The sequence below is a fragment of the Natrix helvetica genome, assembly GCF_964273705.1.
Source record: "Natrix helvetica genome assembly, chromosome: 1".
Lineage (NCBI taxonomy): Eukaryota > Metazoa > Chordata > Lepidosauria > Squamata > Natricidae > Natrix > Natrix helvetica.
This window is the reverse complement of record NC_138548.1, coordinates 21490869-21508802: the sequence shown is the minus strand read 5'-3', so window position 1 is coordinate 21508802 and position 17934 is coordinate 21490869. Positions and strand designations below refer to the sequence as shown.

The window sequence follows — 17934 nt, the reverse complement described above, 5'->3', positions numbered from 1 at the left end:
GAGCTAAGGTGTATTGTTTTACCCAAGTAAACAGGAATGCTTTGTAAGGTGAATTATTATTCCACCAACATAGCATACCATACTCACATTCCTCTCCGCCAAGGGTTGCTAACTTATCTTTGCTTTCAATCAAGTGAAGTTTTTCCTCTTCCCCCCAACCTTTAAAGAAATAATAATTACTTCCTCACTCAAGCCTCAGGATTTGGGAGCATTCAGAATAAATCTTCCCAGTTTCCACAACTCACAGAAAACCGAACCTTACTTAGGAATAAACCCAGCTGGTTTCGGGCGTTTGAATCTTGTACTTTTCAAGTAAGGTTCAACCACACAACTCTATGCATGTTTTTGCACACCTTTCTGATCGACAAGCTCAGCGTCTTAGCCACTGAGCCACTACATCCCTAAAAGTACCATAGAGCATGATTTAAAAAAAGTTCATGTGCTGTTTGCAGCTGTCTAAGAGCTGAAGCAGAAGAAATTATATCTTTTGCAGTGCATAGGATCACGAAGCACTGTTTAAATCCCGGACTGGGGATGAGAGGGTATCGGCATTATGGGATCAAGAGTGAACAATGGGATTACCATTCGAAGACATGATGTCCAATTTTTGTCAACAAAGGACTTAATTCTTCCTTGCAGACATGGCAGCACAAAGGGAAGCCTTGATGGAGATGGCATATCCAGAAGTGCAAGTCTTCTGCCAAAAGCATGGCTTGATGTTTGAGGTAAGGTGGAAATAGCAATTGTGGAGAATATTTGCAGCTCAAGATTGAAATGGGGGGATTTTGGTGTTCATTGAGCCTATTTTCTTTTTCATTTTTCTGGAAAACGTTTCACTGCAACATCTTTTAAGCTTAATAGCCAGCCAATAAAGCATTGATGTTACTAAGTTTGGTAATGAAACTTTGGAAGGAGGACACCAATATCAGCAAATACCAAGATTTCAGTGAAAGCTGGAAGTCTAAAATACCGGCCTTCAATTCGGACAGTTGTTTGCTACAGTTGGGTTCAGTGGTGGGTTGGGTGAACTGGTGGTGGCGCCAGCAGGAGGCTCCGCCTACCCGCCCAGAGGCTTCTGCGCATGTGCAGAAGCCCTGGGCGCGTACGCGAGCACGAGCGAACCGGTAGCGCCGGGATTTGCAACCCACCTCTGGTTGGGGTTCTCCAGAATTGGGGTTTTTATTAGTGCACTTGTGAAAATGTACTTTTTGGTAAATAATAACTAGGATGATACTGAAAAAGATGAATCTTTTGTGTTCAGAGATAGTGTAATCTTACTATGACAGTAAAGATAGCTCTCATTGCCCTGTGAGTTCCCAAAAATTCTGTTGGGTCAGGCTAATTCCATTCTTGATTTATCCTGGTGCACTTAGCGTGAACATATCTTTAGGTTCACAACGCAATAGTCAAAAGAGTCAAAACAGTATAATTCATCTGAACACTGCTTGAAAATGTGTTAATTTCATTTATATATCCTTCTTCTTCTTGCATGATCTAACAGATTTATACAAAGAGGTCTAATTGACAAATCACAGTGCATCTTCCTTCTCTGAACAGAAAATTGGAAGAATAGCAATAGCACTTAGACTTTTATACCACTTCACAATGCTTTGGAGCCCTCTCTAAGCAATTTACAGAGTCAGCATTTTGCCCCTAACAATCTAGGTCCTTATTTTACCAACCTCAGAAGGATGGAAGGCTGAGACAACTTTGAGCCTGGTGAGATTTGAACTGTCAAATTGCAGGCAGCCGGCAGGCAGCAGAAGTAGCCTGCAGTACTGCACTCTAACTACTATGGCACCGTGGCTCTTCAAATAAATGTCTTTCATCTTGCAAACGTGCCAATCTCTGGCAATAATCTGACCCTCTAACTGTGTAATAGTCATATACTGTATCTAATTTAATGAAAATGGGGACAAATGTTTCCAGATGATGATGTCTGCCAGCCGGTTCCTATGATCCATCCTGAAATCTACTCTAGGTTATTGATTTAAGATGGGGCGCTTTTGATCACATGGGGACCCACCATATGCCTACCCAACTCTTTTTAGAAGAAATCAAACGCTGCCAGAAACTTTCAGTGAGTTCCAGCTTCATTGTAAGTACTACCTTTATTTTATTCCTTCTGCCTAGGGAGGTTGCTGGGCCACAGCATGATCAGAGATAACACAGCTACTATTTTACTTCTTATGTTGTAGGTATGGAGGATTATGGTACAGGTAGTTGCTGTACCATTGCTGACTTGGCGGACTTACAGATAGTCTTTGATTTATTGGAATACAATTAAGCCAATTTTTAGTGATAGTTATATTTGTAATATGCTATGGACTCACTTATAAAATGTCTGCCACGTGGGGTCTTGAAATGGTATAAAAAGAACGGAGGGCGGGAGGGAGGAATGCTTTCTGATTTGCAAAATTGTATTAATGTAACCTTACAATAAAGATAGAGTTTGTTCTCAGAGTTGTGCTTCTTGTCAGGACTACAGAAAAGGGCTACATCAATCTTCCAAAACTGAAAATAGTTCTCCCCTTTTGGTGCACCAGTGCCGCAGATGCGAGGTGAGGCAGGTGTCAGGGCATAGATGGCCTGGCTAAGGGGACCCTGAGGTAAGCTGGTGCAGGGCGCGTGGGTAGCTCCACCCCCCCACTTCATCTCATGGCAGCGGCATCGATGCATTGCTTCACCTCCTGCTCTGTTGAGGCCGTGAGCAAGCAGAAGAAGCAGGCTGGTGGCCACACAAGGTCCTTCTGGATGGGGCTGCCAGAGCTGCTGCCACAAGGTGAGGCAGGTGTTGGGGAGTGGGTGGTCTGGCTGTGGGGGCCTTGAGGTAAGCCGGTGCAGGGCATGTGGGGCAACTCCACCTCCCTGACTCGCATGGCCGCACTGGCATGCCATGCGGCCTCCTGCCCCGGCACAAGCAAGCAGAAGTGGACCTCCCGTACAAGAGGGGGGGATAAGATACCCCCCGCCAAAAAAATAAGCCCAAAAGAAAATAAGACCAGGTCTTATTTTCAGGGAAACACAGGTATTAATATAACTCTTGTCCCGCAGCAAGTTGTCCCATGGCAAGTTGGCTGTGGAAAATTGACTGTGATAGGTTAGCTGTGGCAAGTTGGCTGTGGAAAATTGACTGTGATAGGTTGGCTGTGGAAAATTGACTGTGATAGGTTGGCTGTGGAAAATTGACTGTGATAGGTTAGCTGTGGCAAGTTGGCTGTGGAAAATTGACTGTGATAGGTTAGCTGTGGCAAGTTGGCTGTGGAAAATTGACTGTGATAGGTTAGCTGTGGCAAGTTGGCTGTGGAAAATTGACTGTGATAGGTTAGCTGTGGCAAGTTGGCTGTGGTGAATTACATATTGTCTAGTTCTGCTTTTCTTCTTCCTGTCTCCCAAGGCCATTTCCTCATACCATGACAGGTCATAAATAGACAGTACAATGTGTTTACTGTTAGTTGTATCGCTTGCTATGAAAAGTGTAAGTTTTCTTTTTAAAAAATCATCTTCTTGACCATTTATTCCAGAAAATGATTGTTAGGTAGCAAATGGCATACATTGTCAACCCATCTAATTTAGTGGCTATATGACCAAAACGTGAGAAAGTAATGGCTCGTTTCTATAATTCTGTAAGCCACAAATATCCAAGATTTTTGTTATTGTTTTGAAAACAATAACTGTTTAATTGAATTGTCCACATAGATTGTTTTGTTTGCTCTGTAATGCCTTTTGGTGCAAGTAACACAGCCTCAATACAGGTGTCTTCGAATCACAATCATTTAGAGATTGTTCAAAGTTACAATGGCACTGAAAGAAGTGATTTATGACTGTTTTTATCACTTACAACTGTTGCAGCATTCCCGTGGTCATGTGATCAAAATGCAGGCTCTTGGCAACTGACTTGTATTTATGACAGTTTCAGTCAGTGGTGGGTTCCGGATCCCGGTGCAACCGGTATGGTGCAATGGGGCCGGACGCCCACCACATGAATGCGTGCAGTGCACACATGCTATTTACCACCCGTGACGCTCCGCAACGCTTCCGCGATGCTCCAGCTGGCTTATTTATAAGAATAAATACTGGTTTGTTATTATTGCACAGAAGATGAAATTCATGAATTTCCTGGAATAAACCTCAGAAGTTCCAATTTCCCTTTTAGAGTCAAAAAATGAATCTAAGACATGGTTTCTAATTGAGCTTTATCCAAAGATGTCCTTCCTTCACCTGAAGGAGCTCTTTCAATAAACCCTGTCAGGGAAGGGAATGTCATAATTCTTTTTTATTCAGAAATTGTTCTTCCTTAGAACCAAGGCTTCTCTCCAAGCAATTTATTTACTGTTGCTTAACTCATTTATTAGGAAACTATGTAAAACAAAACAGTGTTATGAAAATAAATAATAAAAAGAAAGAAAATACTGAGAATTTAAATGCAGCTTAAATCTAATGTAGTGTTAATGTAGTGTGTGCCTGTGCAAAAGCCCCCAAAACTTCAAATACCGTAAGGAGCGCAGGCGGGCTAGTGAGCCCTCCGGAGCACCTTACTGGAACAGTACTTGGTGTGTAGAATACTGGGGCGTACCGGTCATAACCCACCACTGGTTGCAGTGTCCTGAGGTCATGTGATCACCTTTTGCAACCTTCTGACAAACAGTTAATGGGGAAACCAGATTGTTTTATTAAGTTAACAACTACCGAGATTCAGTTAACTATGGCAACAAAGATCATAAAATGGGGCAAAACTCACTCAACAAATGTTTCACTTAGCTATAGAAATTTTGGGCGCAATTGCGGTTGAGGATTACCTGTAATATATGGCCCATTTTGTAAGGATTCAGTTGAGAACAGGAGAAAGGGGGGAACAATGCAAAAGGAATGACAGCTATGAATGCAGAGTAGTCCGGAAGGAATTTCTCATCCAAGTTTCCAATAGAGACCAGAAAGCTCCTTGGTACAACTTGGATTTTCAGGTCATCCCAGTTTATACCTTCAGAAGAATTACTGAGAAAACTTATTTGCCACAGGCACTGCTTGGAAATGATTACGGCCGCTGCCCCGCTCCTCTGACCCTTGTGGAACTGGAATTTGAGGCCATTAGAGCACAACTTCTGGAAGAGCCCAAGACCTTGCAGCTTCTGGCTCAAAGGTACCTGAAGGATGAGAATGCCATCCCTCCCGTGTATGTTCTGCAGCAATCATCTCAGGCAGACCCAGACGGCATGGAGGAAGACTTGCTCTTGATCCTCCGTAGGGCTGCCTGCCAAGCACAAAAGAAGGGGATCCTCAGCCGGGAGCAATTGCAGAATTACCACAAGTCAGGTATGCTTCTCGGATAAGGGGTCTCCCCGTAGCATGCCTGGCTGGGACCTTGAGGTACCATTTGAGCAAAAGAGATGGTTCTCCACATAAATCTAGACTCTGGGCTGTTTGGAGCTTGGTCTGTTTGGCGGTGGTGTCCGGGCCATTCAGACATGCCCCGTTTTCATACTCACCCCTGCTCTTGTGGACATCTTTCTAGTGGTGATGTTCAGGCTGTTTAGTGGGTTGTGTGAAAATGGGACATATCCAGTGGTGAAATCTAAAAAATTTTTTACTACTGGTTCTGTGGCTTGGTGGGTGTGGCTTGGTGAGAGTCATGTGACTGGGTGGGCGTGGCTATGTACTCATGAAACTGGGGGATCAAAAAACAGAAACACACTTTAACAATGTCCTGCTGGAGCAGGATTGGACTAGATGACCTCCAGGTCCCTTCCAGCACTGTATTATCTTCTGAAGCTGCGTCTATTGCCAGGTTTGTAGTCCTTCCTTCATCTCCTTGTTCCCTCCCTCCCTTTCTTTCTTTTCTTTCTTTTTCTTTCTTTCTCCTTCCTTCCTTCCTTAGCACCCCCCACCCCCTGTTTTGGGAAGCCTGCTGTGAGCCAAAAATGGACACACACACACACCCATCCTCAGAGAAGAACTTGTAGTTAAAAAAATTCTTATAAAGTAAAAAAAAGTAAGTTCCGAAGATCAGCTGTGTGACGTGCGATTGTCTGAACTTTTTTAGTATTTTTTACTACCGGTTCTGCGAACCAGTAGCATTTTTTATAACCGGTTCGGGTGAACCGTCCTGAACCGGTAGCATGTCACCCCGGGACATATTCAGCCTCTGTGCTTCCCCACCGCCTGCCCTGCCCACCACTGCTGCCGCCAAACTGCACAAACACTACCAATGCCAAACAGCCCATGGCAGCGGCGGGAATATGTGAAAATGGGACATGTCTGGTCTCGATCACCTTCCCACTACCTACCCCGCCCACCACCGTCCTACATGGCCCAAACATCATCGCTGCCAACTGAACAACCTGAACTATAAATGGCCCAGTTTGCCACAGCGGCAATGGCAGCGGCGGCAGGGGTGTGAAAATGGGAAGCCCCCGACCACCACTGCTGCTCTGCCCTCTGCCCGCTTGCCTGCCAGCTTGGCTTTCTCTCCAGTGAGAAACTGCTGGCCGCCCTCACCACTCTGCACTCTGCTGGGCTCTCCCTCCAGCTGTATTGTCCCTGTGGCAGATTGGAAGTGTTGGTGGTCCTGCAATGACTTGGGGGTGAGTTGGTAATGGCGACTTAGTGGTAGTGAGCTGGCTGCAGTGAGCTGAGCTGGCTGCACCAAGTTGTCCTAAACCCACATGGATCTACAACATCTAAAGATTCCCTAATATCAGTCCCCATCTGCCTTTTTCTCTTTTATTTTATTTTGTTGCCTAGTCGTTGTCCTTCCTGTTGCTTCCCCTCTTTTCTTTCCTTTGGAAAAAATAACAGCACTTCTCCCATTGCCATTGTTCTCATTTCCCTACCCTTCAGAAGGACTCACCTTGCAATTCTTTTCATCGCTGTTGCTTTTAAAAGAGAAGCAAGAGTCAGAGATCACTTTGAGCCAACAGGAAAACGCAGAAAATCTAACTTAGTCAGTGTCCCACTCTGAGCACATTGTAAAAAGATTATCCTTGCTTCCTCACAGGCAAAAGAAGAAGAAAAAGAAGTAAATTCACAGGGCATCCACGCTCTTCATTTTTAGGCATGCATGTGAAAGCTTCTTAACTGCAAAGCCACCGTCCTTTTATGAAGCCATTATTTTTGCTTTGTTAAATGCCCACGAAAAGTTGCAAAAGTAGACATTTTAGTAGACATATTATGATAGACATTTTAAAATTCCAGGTTTTATCTTAGAAGGTTAACGTCCCATTCTTGAGCCTAAATGCATAGGTAGTCCTCAACTTACGAATTTTTGTTGAATCTGTTCAAAGTTATGCTGGCACTGAAAAAACCGTGATCTATGACGGGTACTCACACTGTCTTAGTGTCCTCAGTCACATGATCCAAATTTGGGTGCTTGGCAACCAACATGTACTTACAATGGCCGCCTCCTGAATCACATGACTGTCATTTGCAACCTTCCCAGGGGGCTTCCAACAAGCAAAATCAATGGGGAAATCCAAATTTCCTTAACCGCTGTGTGATTCACTTAACAATTATGTCAAAAAGGCTGCAAAATCAGCCACATCTCACTCAACATTGCTTAGCAACAGAGGTTCCGCTCCCCATCGAGATCATAAGTTGATGACTATCTGTCTTTATACCCCTTCTCCCCTAATCTAACAAACTACTGCACCTGCCAAGAATGAGATGCTGTACCAGAGGTGGTATTCAGCAGGTTCTGACCAGTTCTGGAGAACCGGTAGCAGAAATTTTGAGTAGTTCAGAGAACCGGTAAATACCACTTCTGGCTGGCCCCGCCTCCATCTATTCTCTGCCTCCCAAGTCCCAGCTGATCGGGAGGAAATGGGGAGTTTGCAGTAACCTTCCCCTGGAGTGGGGAGGGAATGGGGATTTTTCAGTAACCTTCCCCTGGAGTGGGGAGGGAATAGAGATTTTATAGTATCCTTCCCCTGCCATGCTCATCAAACCATGCCACACCCACCAAGCCACGCCCACAGAACAGGTAGTAAAAAAATTTGAATCCCACCACGTGCTCTACCTCCTTGTTGGAATGCTGCCATTAAAGCAATCAAATGGTGGACGGAGAAGCCAGCTACCATCACCCCCAATGTATATTTTATTTATTTATTTATTTTATTTATTTTTCAAGATTTATAGACCGCCCCCTCTCCCCGAAGGGACTCGGGCTGGTATACAGGCATCTCATTAAAAACAAATACAAAAGATAAATACCCTATACCCTTAAAAACGAATTAAACCTAATACAGCTGTACAGAATGGTAAAAGTTAAAATCAACTAAAAAACATACCCCTAAAAATTTTAAAATGCAGGCTTGAGGGACTAAAATTGGGAGTTAGGCCAGGCCGGCTAAATTGAACAGGTGGGTTTTAAGCTTCTTACGGAAGGAGCGGAGGTCGGTGGTAGTTCTGATATCCGGGGGGAGGTCATTCCAGAGGGTCGGGCCCATCACAGAGAAGGCCCTACTCTTGGGCGTCGCCCGCTGGCATTGCCTAGTGGACAGCACCCGGAGGAGTCCCTCTCTGTGAGAGCGAATCGGCCGAAGGGATGTATGGGGCCGAAGGGATGTATACTCACATGGTGGATGATCTTCATACACAGAAAGCAATCTGTCCTTCAGCCTTTCACTGAAACTTCCCATTGGCAAGTTAGGTAAAGATGGATCGTGTTGGTAGGAAGAAAGGATTGGGGCAAGGGGGTAAAGTGAAAGAGGACTTTCAATGGGAAGAGAAGTCTTGCAGATAGCAGCTAAACGAACTTCACTGGGGTTCTACATCAACCACTGCAACTCTTGTCCGGGGCTTCCTTAGTTCTATGGTAGTAGTTGCTTGGGGTGGCTCAGTGGCTAAGACGCTGAGCTTGTCGATTAAAAGGTTGGCAGTTTGGTGGTTCGAATCCCTAGTGCCACGTAGTAGAGTGAGCTCCTGTTATTTGTCCCAGCTTCTGCCAACCTAGCAGTTCGAAAGCACATTAAAAAAATGCAGATAGAAAAATAGGAAATTGGTGGGAAGGTAACAACGTTCCGTGCACCTTAGGTGTTAGTCATGCCGGCCACATGACCACGGAGACGTCTTCGGACAGCGCTGGCTCTTTGGCTTTGAAACGGAGATGGGCACTGCCCCCTAGAGTCGGAAACAACTAGCACATATGTGCGAGGGGAATCTTTACCTTTACCTTTAGTTGCTTAGGCCTTCTGAAGTCCATATTCATATCTTCACAATCTTTTTGTAGAGATATACCAGGAAATTGAGGCTGGCCTCTTCAGATCAGGTGAATGCGATGGCCAAAGTACCATGGTGTTCTTCACAGAAGTGGACATGCCCACATCAGATAGAGTGGACTCACGACTGGGCACAGATGAAGTTGGTGGTGAGCTGCACCCTGAAGAACCGCAACAGTTAGCAGATCTGAAGGCAAACATCGTAAGCAGGTGTCCTGAGCTGATTAAGGTTCACAGGATTCCATATGAGATAAGACCCGCGTCCATCCGGCACAAGCCCTGGCCCAAGTATTTGAAGGATTTCTGTGACCAATTCATTGCTGCCACCAACCATCATGTGCTCAGGAGCCTGCGGTCCCAAGAACAAAATCTTGGGAAGCCACCTGAGCTGATTCGGGAGCTCACACATCACATGGCCCTCGGTCAAAAACACAGCCAGGCTTTCTGCTGGCAGCAGGATCTGCTGGGTCGCATTTGCCAGCGCATTAAACAGAACCACCATCGAGCCCATTCCCCGCTTGTCATCTATGGACCCTCCGGATGTGGCAAAACAGCCCTCTTGTACCATTTAGGTGAAGCCATACAAGCCACCCTGGATCAGGGAACGGTGGTGATACTTCGTTTGCTGGGAACTTCGCGGGATAGTTCCACGCGGAACAGCCTTCTCCACAGCCTCTGCCAAGAGGTTTGCTTAGCCATGGGCTTCCCTGCTTACACCAAGCCAGTTGGCAATCCAGTCCTACTCTTCCACCGCCTGCTTTCTTCAGCTTCTTGCCAGGGCACACGGTCCCTCGTCCTGCTCCTTGATTCGATGGAGCAGCTACACACGCCTAGAAATGCTCGGAGAGCCTTCTGGTTGCCAAAAATCTGTCCTCCAAAGACACACCTGATTCTTACTGTGCTGCAGGAGGAAAGTGAAGTTCTGCAGAAGATGACTGGGGCTCCAGAGGATTATTTTGAGATGGGGCCTCTTTCTCAAGAGCAAGTGGCGGGGATTCTCTCCAAAGCTTTGGCATCCGCAGGGCGTATGCTGAGGCCTGTCCAGCAGGAGTTGTTCCTCCAAAGCTTTGCAAAGGGTGGATATGCTCTGCCAGTGGACCTGGCCATAAGACAAGCCCAGCATTGGACTTCCTATGTTCTACTTGCAGCACCCGCCGTATCGTCTACAGTCTCAGAGTTTGTGCATCGCTTGTGTGACCACCTGGAAGCGGTGCATGGCCCTGTCTTAGTAGCACATGTATTTGGCTATCTTGCCTGTGCCCGGTGAGTACGACTTGTGTCGCCATTGGCAGAAGTTACAATAGAAGGATACCATTGACAATAAAGGGGAGTGTTAGTGGTAGCTTGAGGAAATTGTCCAGGTTCTGTGGAGAGAGAAGAGAATTCCAGATAAAATCCGCAGGGGTGGGATGTAGTGACTTTTAGCATTTCGTTTCATGATAAAATGGCCAGGGTCAGCACATATACAGTACATCCTATTTATCACCAATTTCTTGCCGTTAATTCCCAACCTACCTTTGTGTTTCATACTTCCATTAAATCCCCAGGGAGGATTTCTTTACTTTAATGGAGAGCATTAAAAAAGCATTTGTTCCACTTCAGTTACATTTAGAATATTTGTCTATGTTTATGTTTCTTTATCTATCATTTATTGGTCCATCTCTCTCTCTCTCTCTCTCTCATCTCTCTCTCTCTCTCTCTCTCTCTCTCTCTCTCTCTCCCATCCATCCATCCATCCATCCATCCATCCATCCATCCATCCATCCATCCATCCATCCATCCATCTATCTATCTATCTATCTATCTATCTATCTATCTATCTATCTATCTATCTAATCGGCAGCCAAAAAAGCAAATTCAATCCTAAATCTCTCTCTCTCTCTCATATCTATCTATCTATCTATCTATCTATCTATCTATCTATCTATCTATCTATCTATCTATCTATCTATCTATCATCTATCTATCTATCTATCTATCTATCTATCTATCTATCTATCTATCTTCTATCCATCCTATCTATCTATCTATCTATCTATCTATCTATCTATCTATCTATCTATCGGAAGAAGAGGAAGCTGAGGGGCTTTTTAGCTAAATGTTTTATATTGTTTTTGGGGGTTCTGGGAAGGGGGGGGGATAACCAGGCCAGGAGGGAAGCCAGTGCCAGACGAACAGGTGAGTCCAGGAAGGAAGTGAGCGGAATGGGGGGGGGGGTGAGGGAACAAGCTATTCCAGTAGAGGGTTGTTTTATTGCAACGGTCGCGGGGAGGGGGGGATGCGAGGACAAGAGAAGATCACAAGGTCAGTTGGGAGACCGTGGCTGCTGGCTACGCCCGGTCGTTTGTACCAACCCCCGCAACCTAGGTGGTCGGGAACTACAGAGACAGGGCCTGCGGCTGATGCTTTGCAATGCAAGGTCCGTGACCAATAAGGCCCCCCTCATTAATGAGTTGATCTCTGAGGGGGAGCTGGACCTTGCAGGAATAACGGAGACCTGGTTGGGTCACGAGGGTGGTTTACCCCTCGTGGAAATGTGCCCACCAGGTTTCCATGAATTCCATCAGCCTCGGGCCCTGGGTAAAGGTGGAGGGGTGGCGGTAGTTATACGGGATGGTCTAGAGCCGAGGGAGTTCACTGTTCCTCAGATATCCGGGTGTGAGTCACTTGGTGTGAAATGGGGCCCAGGGAGGCAGTGGGGTTTGCTGATTGTATACTTGGCTCCTCGCTATACGTCAGCAGCCCTGCCCGAGCTCCTCGAGCTGATCTCGGAGACGGCAGTGGAGATCCCCAAACTTTTAGTTATGGGGGACTTCAACCTGCCGTCGACGGGAGCAGCATCCGAGGTAGCTCGGGAGTTCATGGCTTCCATGACAGCCATGGGCCTGACCCAACTAATTCAGGGCCCCACACATGAAGGTGGTCACACACTGGACCTTGTTTTTGTATCTGAGCAGTGGACGAGTGATCTGGGAATAGGGGATTTAGATATTACCCCCCTGTCATGGTCAGATCACTCATGTCTCTGGCTAGACTTCCCTGGCGCTACCCCCCACCGCGAGGAGGCGGAGCCAGTTCGTCCAAGCTGGTACCGCCCCAAGCGCCTGATGGAACCAGATAGGTTCCAGACGGAGCTTGGGCCATTACCTGTAGCCCTGACCCGCGCTCGGTCAGAGGACCTAGTGGCCGCCTGGAATAGGGCGGCGGCTGGGGCCTTGGACCGGGTTGCGCCTTTGCGACCTCTCCTACGGCAGCGACTCACCCGGGCACCTTGGTATACCGAGGAGCTCAGGGTGATGAAGCGCCATAGAAGACGTCTAGAGAGCAGGTGGAGGTCCTCACACTCCGAGTCTGACCGAACACAGGTAAGAGCCTATTTACGGACCTACCTTGTGGCATTGAGAGCGGCCAAACGTAGACATTGCGCCGCTCTTATTGCGTCTGCGGATAACCGCCCTGCCGCCCTGTTTAGGGTGACCCGCTCCCTCTTGGTTCAGGAGACGCGGGGTGCACCCTTACAGGGAAGAGCAGAGGAGTTTGGAGTATATCTACAGAACAAAGTCGCTGAGATCCGAAGCGGATGGGCCCCCTCCAGTGGTCTGGACGGGCCGTCAACAGCGAGTCTTGTGAATCCACTCTGGGAGGAGTTTGACTCTGTTGCCCCCAAGGATTTGGACAGGTTGCGTGGACGGCTGCGACCCACCACATGTTCATTGGACCCGTGTCCCTCCTGGTTGGTACTGGCATCCTGGGAGGTGACACGAGGCTGGCTTCTGGGCCTGGTGAATGCCTCGTTGGGGGAGGGATCCTTACCATCTGCCTTGAAAGAGGCGGTGGTGAGGCCCTTACTCAAGGGGCCTTCGCTTGACCCAATGGAGCTAGCTAATTATCGTCCAGTCTCCAACCTACCCGTTCTGGCCAAGGTTGTTGAGAATGTGGTGGCGCAGCAATTTCCACGTCACCTTGATGAATCCGACTATCTAGACCCACGCCAGTCCGGCTTCCGACCCGGACACAGCACAGAGACAGCCTTGGTCGCGTTGGTCGATGATCTCTGGAGGGCCAGAGATAGAGGTTATTCCTCTATCCTGGTCCTATTAGACCTCTCAGCGGCTTTTGATACCATCGACCATGGTATCCTACTGCGCCGGCTGGAGGGGATGGGAGTCGGAGGCACCGTTTTGCGGTGGTTCGGCTCCTACCTCTCCGGCCGGATGCAATATGTGTTGATGGGGGGGCAGAGATCGACCCTGAGGCCAGTCTCTTGTGGAGTGCCGCAGGGGTCGGTCCTCTCGCCCCTTCTGTTCAATGCATACGTGAAGCCGCTGGGCGAGATCATCCGTGGTTTTGGGGTTGAATACCATCTGTACGCTGACGACACTCAGCTGTACATTTCAACCCCGAGCCACCCCAACGAGGCTGTTGAAGTGATGTCCCGGTGTTTGGAAGCCGTCGGGGTCTGGATGGGGGACAACAGACTCAAACTCAACCCCTCCAAGACTGAGTGGCTGTGGCTACCGGCGCCTCGGTTCAGCCAGCTGACCCCATCGCTGGCCATAGGGGGCGAGCAATTGCCCCCTGTGGAACGGGCGCACAATTTGGGTGTCCTCCTAGATGCCCGGCTGTCAATGGATGACCATGTGGCAGCCGTGGCAAGGGGGGTGTTCCACCAGGTTCGCCTGGTGCGCCAATTGCGCCCCCTTCTGGATTGAGATGCCCTATGCACAGTCACTCATGCGCTGGTGACGTCTCGCCTAGACTACTGTAACGCTCTCTACATGGGGCTTCCCTTGGGACGCGCCCGGAGACTGCAGCTAGTCCAGAATGCAGCCGTGCGGGTTGTCATGGGGAGCTCTAGATACTCCCATGTAACACCACTCCTGCGCGAGCTGCACTGGCTACCTGTAGTTTTTCGGGTGCGTTTCAAGGTCCTGATTACCATCTTTAAAGCGCTCCATGGCATAGGACCTAGTTACTTGCGGGATCGCATCCTCCCACATACATCCCTGCGGCCAATTCGCTCTCACAGGGAGGGACTTCTCCAGGTGCCGTCCACTAGGCAATGCCAGCGGGCGGCGCCAAGGAGTAGGGCCTTCTCTGTGATGGGCCCAACCCTCTGGAATGACCTCCCCCCCGATATCAGAACCACCACAGACTTCCGCTCCTTCCGACAAAAATTGAAGACTCACCTGTTTCGATTAGCTGGCCTGGCATAATTATAATTGTGACAACTGTTACCTCCTGGAAACATATTCTTACCTGGTTATTTATAGGGTACGGTTTTAAATTTAACTGATTTTAGGGTTTTTAGAACCATATTTATATTCTTCCGTACAGTTCTTTTAAATTTTTAACCTCCTCCTTATGTGTATTTATATCTGTATTTATATTTGTATTTGATACTTATTGCTCGTTATGTGGACTGTACACCGCCCCGAGTCCTTTTTGGGAGAGGGGGCGGTCTAGAAATGTGAAGAAAATAAATAAAATAAAAATAAATATCTATCTATCTATCTAATCGGCAGCCAAAAAAGCAAATTCAATCCTAAATCTCTCTTTCTCTCTCTCTCTCATCTATCTATATCTACCGGTATCTATCTATCTATCTATCTATCTATCTATCTATCTATCTATCTATCTATCTATCATCATCTATCTATCTATCTATCTATCTATCTATCCATCCATCCATCCATCCATCCATCCATCCATCCATCCATCCATCCATCTATCTATCTATCTATCTATCTATTCCCCCCTCTCCATCCTGTTCATCCTATCTATATTAGCTTCCTGTCAGTAAAGTCTTCATCAATATCACACAAGGAGAAAGCTAGGAAACAATTTTCTTCTAGCAAGCCTTCATTCGCCACCCATTCAGTCATTTGGAGGTCTATGGTAGAGATACCTCGAAACTGATACAGGTAGCCATCAGCTTACAACCACAATTGGAACTAGCTTTTCTGCTGCTAAGCAAGGAAGTTGTTAAGTGTGTTGTACCCGATTTTGAAACCTATTTTTTTGCCACGGTTGTTAAATGAATCACTGCAGTTGTTAAGTGAATCATGCGATCATTAAGCAAATCCGCTGTTGACTATACTTGTTGGAAGCTATCTGGGAATGTCGCAAATGGAGCCCACAGGACCCCAGGATGCTGCAACCATCATAATAAATACGCCTAAATTTTGATTGCGTAATCATGGGGGACACTGCAACAGTCATAAGTGCGAGGACTGGTTATAAGTTACTGTTTTCAGGCTGTTGTAAATTTGAACAGTTGCTAAACAAATGGTTGTAGGTCAAGGACTACTGAGAGTCATTATAAATAAGGGCACTAAAAGGGAATTATTTTTAGCAGTCTGTCCATGTCCCTCCCCAGTTACCTGCTAAGGAAAGAGAGGACTAACAGATGCCTACCTGTTTGCTTCTCCCTCTGCCCTTTCCACAGGCATGGGCTCTCAGAAGCAGAGCAAAAAGATATCTTGTCCCTTGACAATGAGGTTCTCGCTGAGATTTATCGGATTCATCCTCCTCCAGGCAAGGCGACCCTCCGCTTTCCACCCCTGCTGTGGGCCCAGTTATACCAGGATCTGGCTCTGTGGCTGGAGGACCGGTGGGCAGATGGCTTTGTGCTGATGGGTTTTGCCCACAGGTCAGTCCTCATGCTTTCATTCCAAGGTGGCTGAGATGGTGAAAAAGCAGACGTCAGTTTTGACATCTCTTCCTCCGTGCAGGGAGTTGGCTGGTGCTGTGGAGCAACGCTACCTGTCCATGCCAGAAGAAAGGATCAAGCGTCACCTGCTCCTGGCAGATTATTTCAGGGGAACATGGAGCTGGGGCATGAAGAAACCCATCCAGCTGCCATCCTCCAACAAGCCTGTGAGCTTTGATAGGAAGGTGAACTTCTAGAAACTGAGGAAGAGATGGATGGATAGATGAATGGATGGATGGATGGAGAGATGGATGGTTGGGAGACCCAAGACAGTAGCACTTCCTGGGAGTTTCCTGGAGAAGAAGGAAGAGAAGTCCAGTAAAGGTTATTGAAAAACCCATCAACATTAGCTCTATTTATCTGGAAAATGACTTGGTTTTGTTGGGTCTGGTAGAAATTGTATGACTGGAGCTTCTTTCCGTATTTCAGCGGCCATAATTTTGGGAATTGTAATGTCAACAAAGATTATGGAAAGAGATAGAGTAAGATCAGACTCTTGTAGTGCAGCATCATAAATTTTACTCATAATTAAGCCCCAAAGAACTTGGTGGGCTTTATTCTCAGATAAAATAATAAAGTAAAATAAATCAAGGCAGGAGTTATATAGAAGAGAAGTGAGGAACATTTGGTGCAGAGGGCCTTTGATTTCTTTTTAAGAGGAATTTAAGAGAACTTGGAGATTCAAAACTTTGGCACCCCTATCTTGCATATAGGTAATGGAGAAGCATTGCAGTGGAGGTGATTGATAGATCCTACCTCCACCCCATCCTGCTCCTGCCCTCCCCACCTTTTAATTAGGTCATAGGGTTTGGCTTTTTGTATTAACTGATTTATGTTTTTAGTTTATGTAGATTTTATCTTTTCATGTTTGAAAGCCACCCAGAATTACCTTGAAGTAAAATGGGCAGCCAATAAATTTTGCAAACAAACAAACAAACAAATAAAGCTGAGATTTTCTATGGTTTTCTTCTGGGGGCTTAGTTTTTGGGAAGATCATTCGTTACATTTTTAAACATCTGAATATTATTTTAGGGGCCATGTTATATTTTTAATCTGTTTCCCACCTTTTACCAAAAGCTAGCCATTATTTACAAATGTGCTCTTAATATTTACCTTTATAAAGGAGCTCTGAGCCACCGCAAAAAGAAAGAGTTTGGAGGCTGAAGGTTGAAACTCTGCCATAGGGCAACATAAACTCATCAAGTCAGAAGAAAGGAATAAAAATGTTATTTGCATTGCTTATACCAATACTTAATGGCTGGAAAGTGTGCCTTGGTTTGATTCATTGCACATAAGACAGGGGTGTCCAAACTTGAGAACTTTAAGACTTGTGGACTTCAACTCCCAGAATTCCCCAGCCAGCCATGCTGGCTGGGGAATTCTGGGAATTGAAGTCCACAAGTCTTAAAGTTCTCAAGTTTGGACACCCCTGACATAAGAAGTTGGATTTGTGGATGTTAGAAAAGTCAAAGTCAAATGTTGATTCCTTTTATCTAGGTGATTCCTCAGCCGCTTTGGTTCTCCAGCACCCTTGCAAACCAGAGGAAATTGAGCGAGCTGCCTTTCCATTTGCTACAGGCAGGTCTGTTTGAGGAGTTGCAAAGAGATATTTTGGGTAAGAGTTCCTGATCCTTTAAGCAGACCTACAAACGCTGAGCTTGTCGATCAGAAAGGTCGGCAGTTCAACGGTTCGAATCCCTAGCGCCGCGTTAATGCAGTGAGCTCCTGTTACTTGTCCCAGCTTCTGCCAACCTAGCAGTTCGAAAGCATGTAAAAAATGCAAGTAGAAAAATAGGAACCACCTTTGGTGGGAAGGTAACGGCACTCCATGCGCCTTCGGTGTTTAGTCATGCCAGCCACATGACCACGGAGATGCTCTTTGGCTTTGAAACGGAGATGAGCACCGCTCCCTAGAGTCGGAAACAACTAGCACATATGTGCAAGGGGAACCTTTACCTTTATCTTACACTCCACAAAGTTTCCTACACTTTGTGGGAATGCCTATTGCCT

General features: G+C 46.6%; 1 protein-coding gene across 1 annotated transcript in view; it reads left to right on the top strand.

Annotated features, from left to right (window-relative positions):
• Window positions 1-641: 641 nt before the first annotated feature.
• Window positions 642-17934, top strand: part of NWD1 (NACHT and WD repeat domain containing 1) — a gene marked incomplete at both ends in the record, with an annotated part of 38953 nt that continues 21660 nt past the window's right edge. The window contains 6 exons of the mRNA XM_081939928.1: window positions 642-725; window positions 5019-5313; window positions 9224-10475; window positions 15661-15864; window positions 15947-16091; window positions 17422-17539. Of these exons, the coding sequence (XP_081796054.1) occupies window positions 642-725; window positions 5019-5313; window positions 9224-10475; window positions 15661-15864; window positions 15947-16091; window positions 17422-17539 (2098 nt within the window). The remainder of the gene's footprint in view (window positions 726-5018; window positions 5314-9223; window positions 10476-15660; window positions 15865-15946; window positions 16092-17421; window positions 17540-17934) is intronic.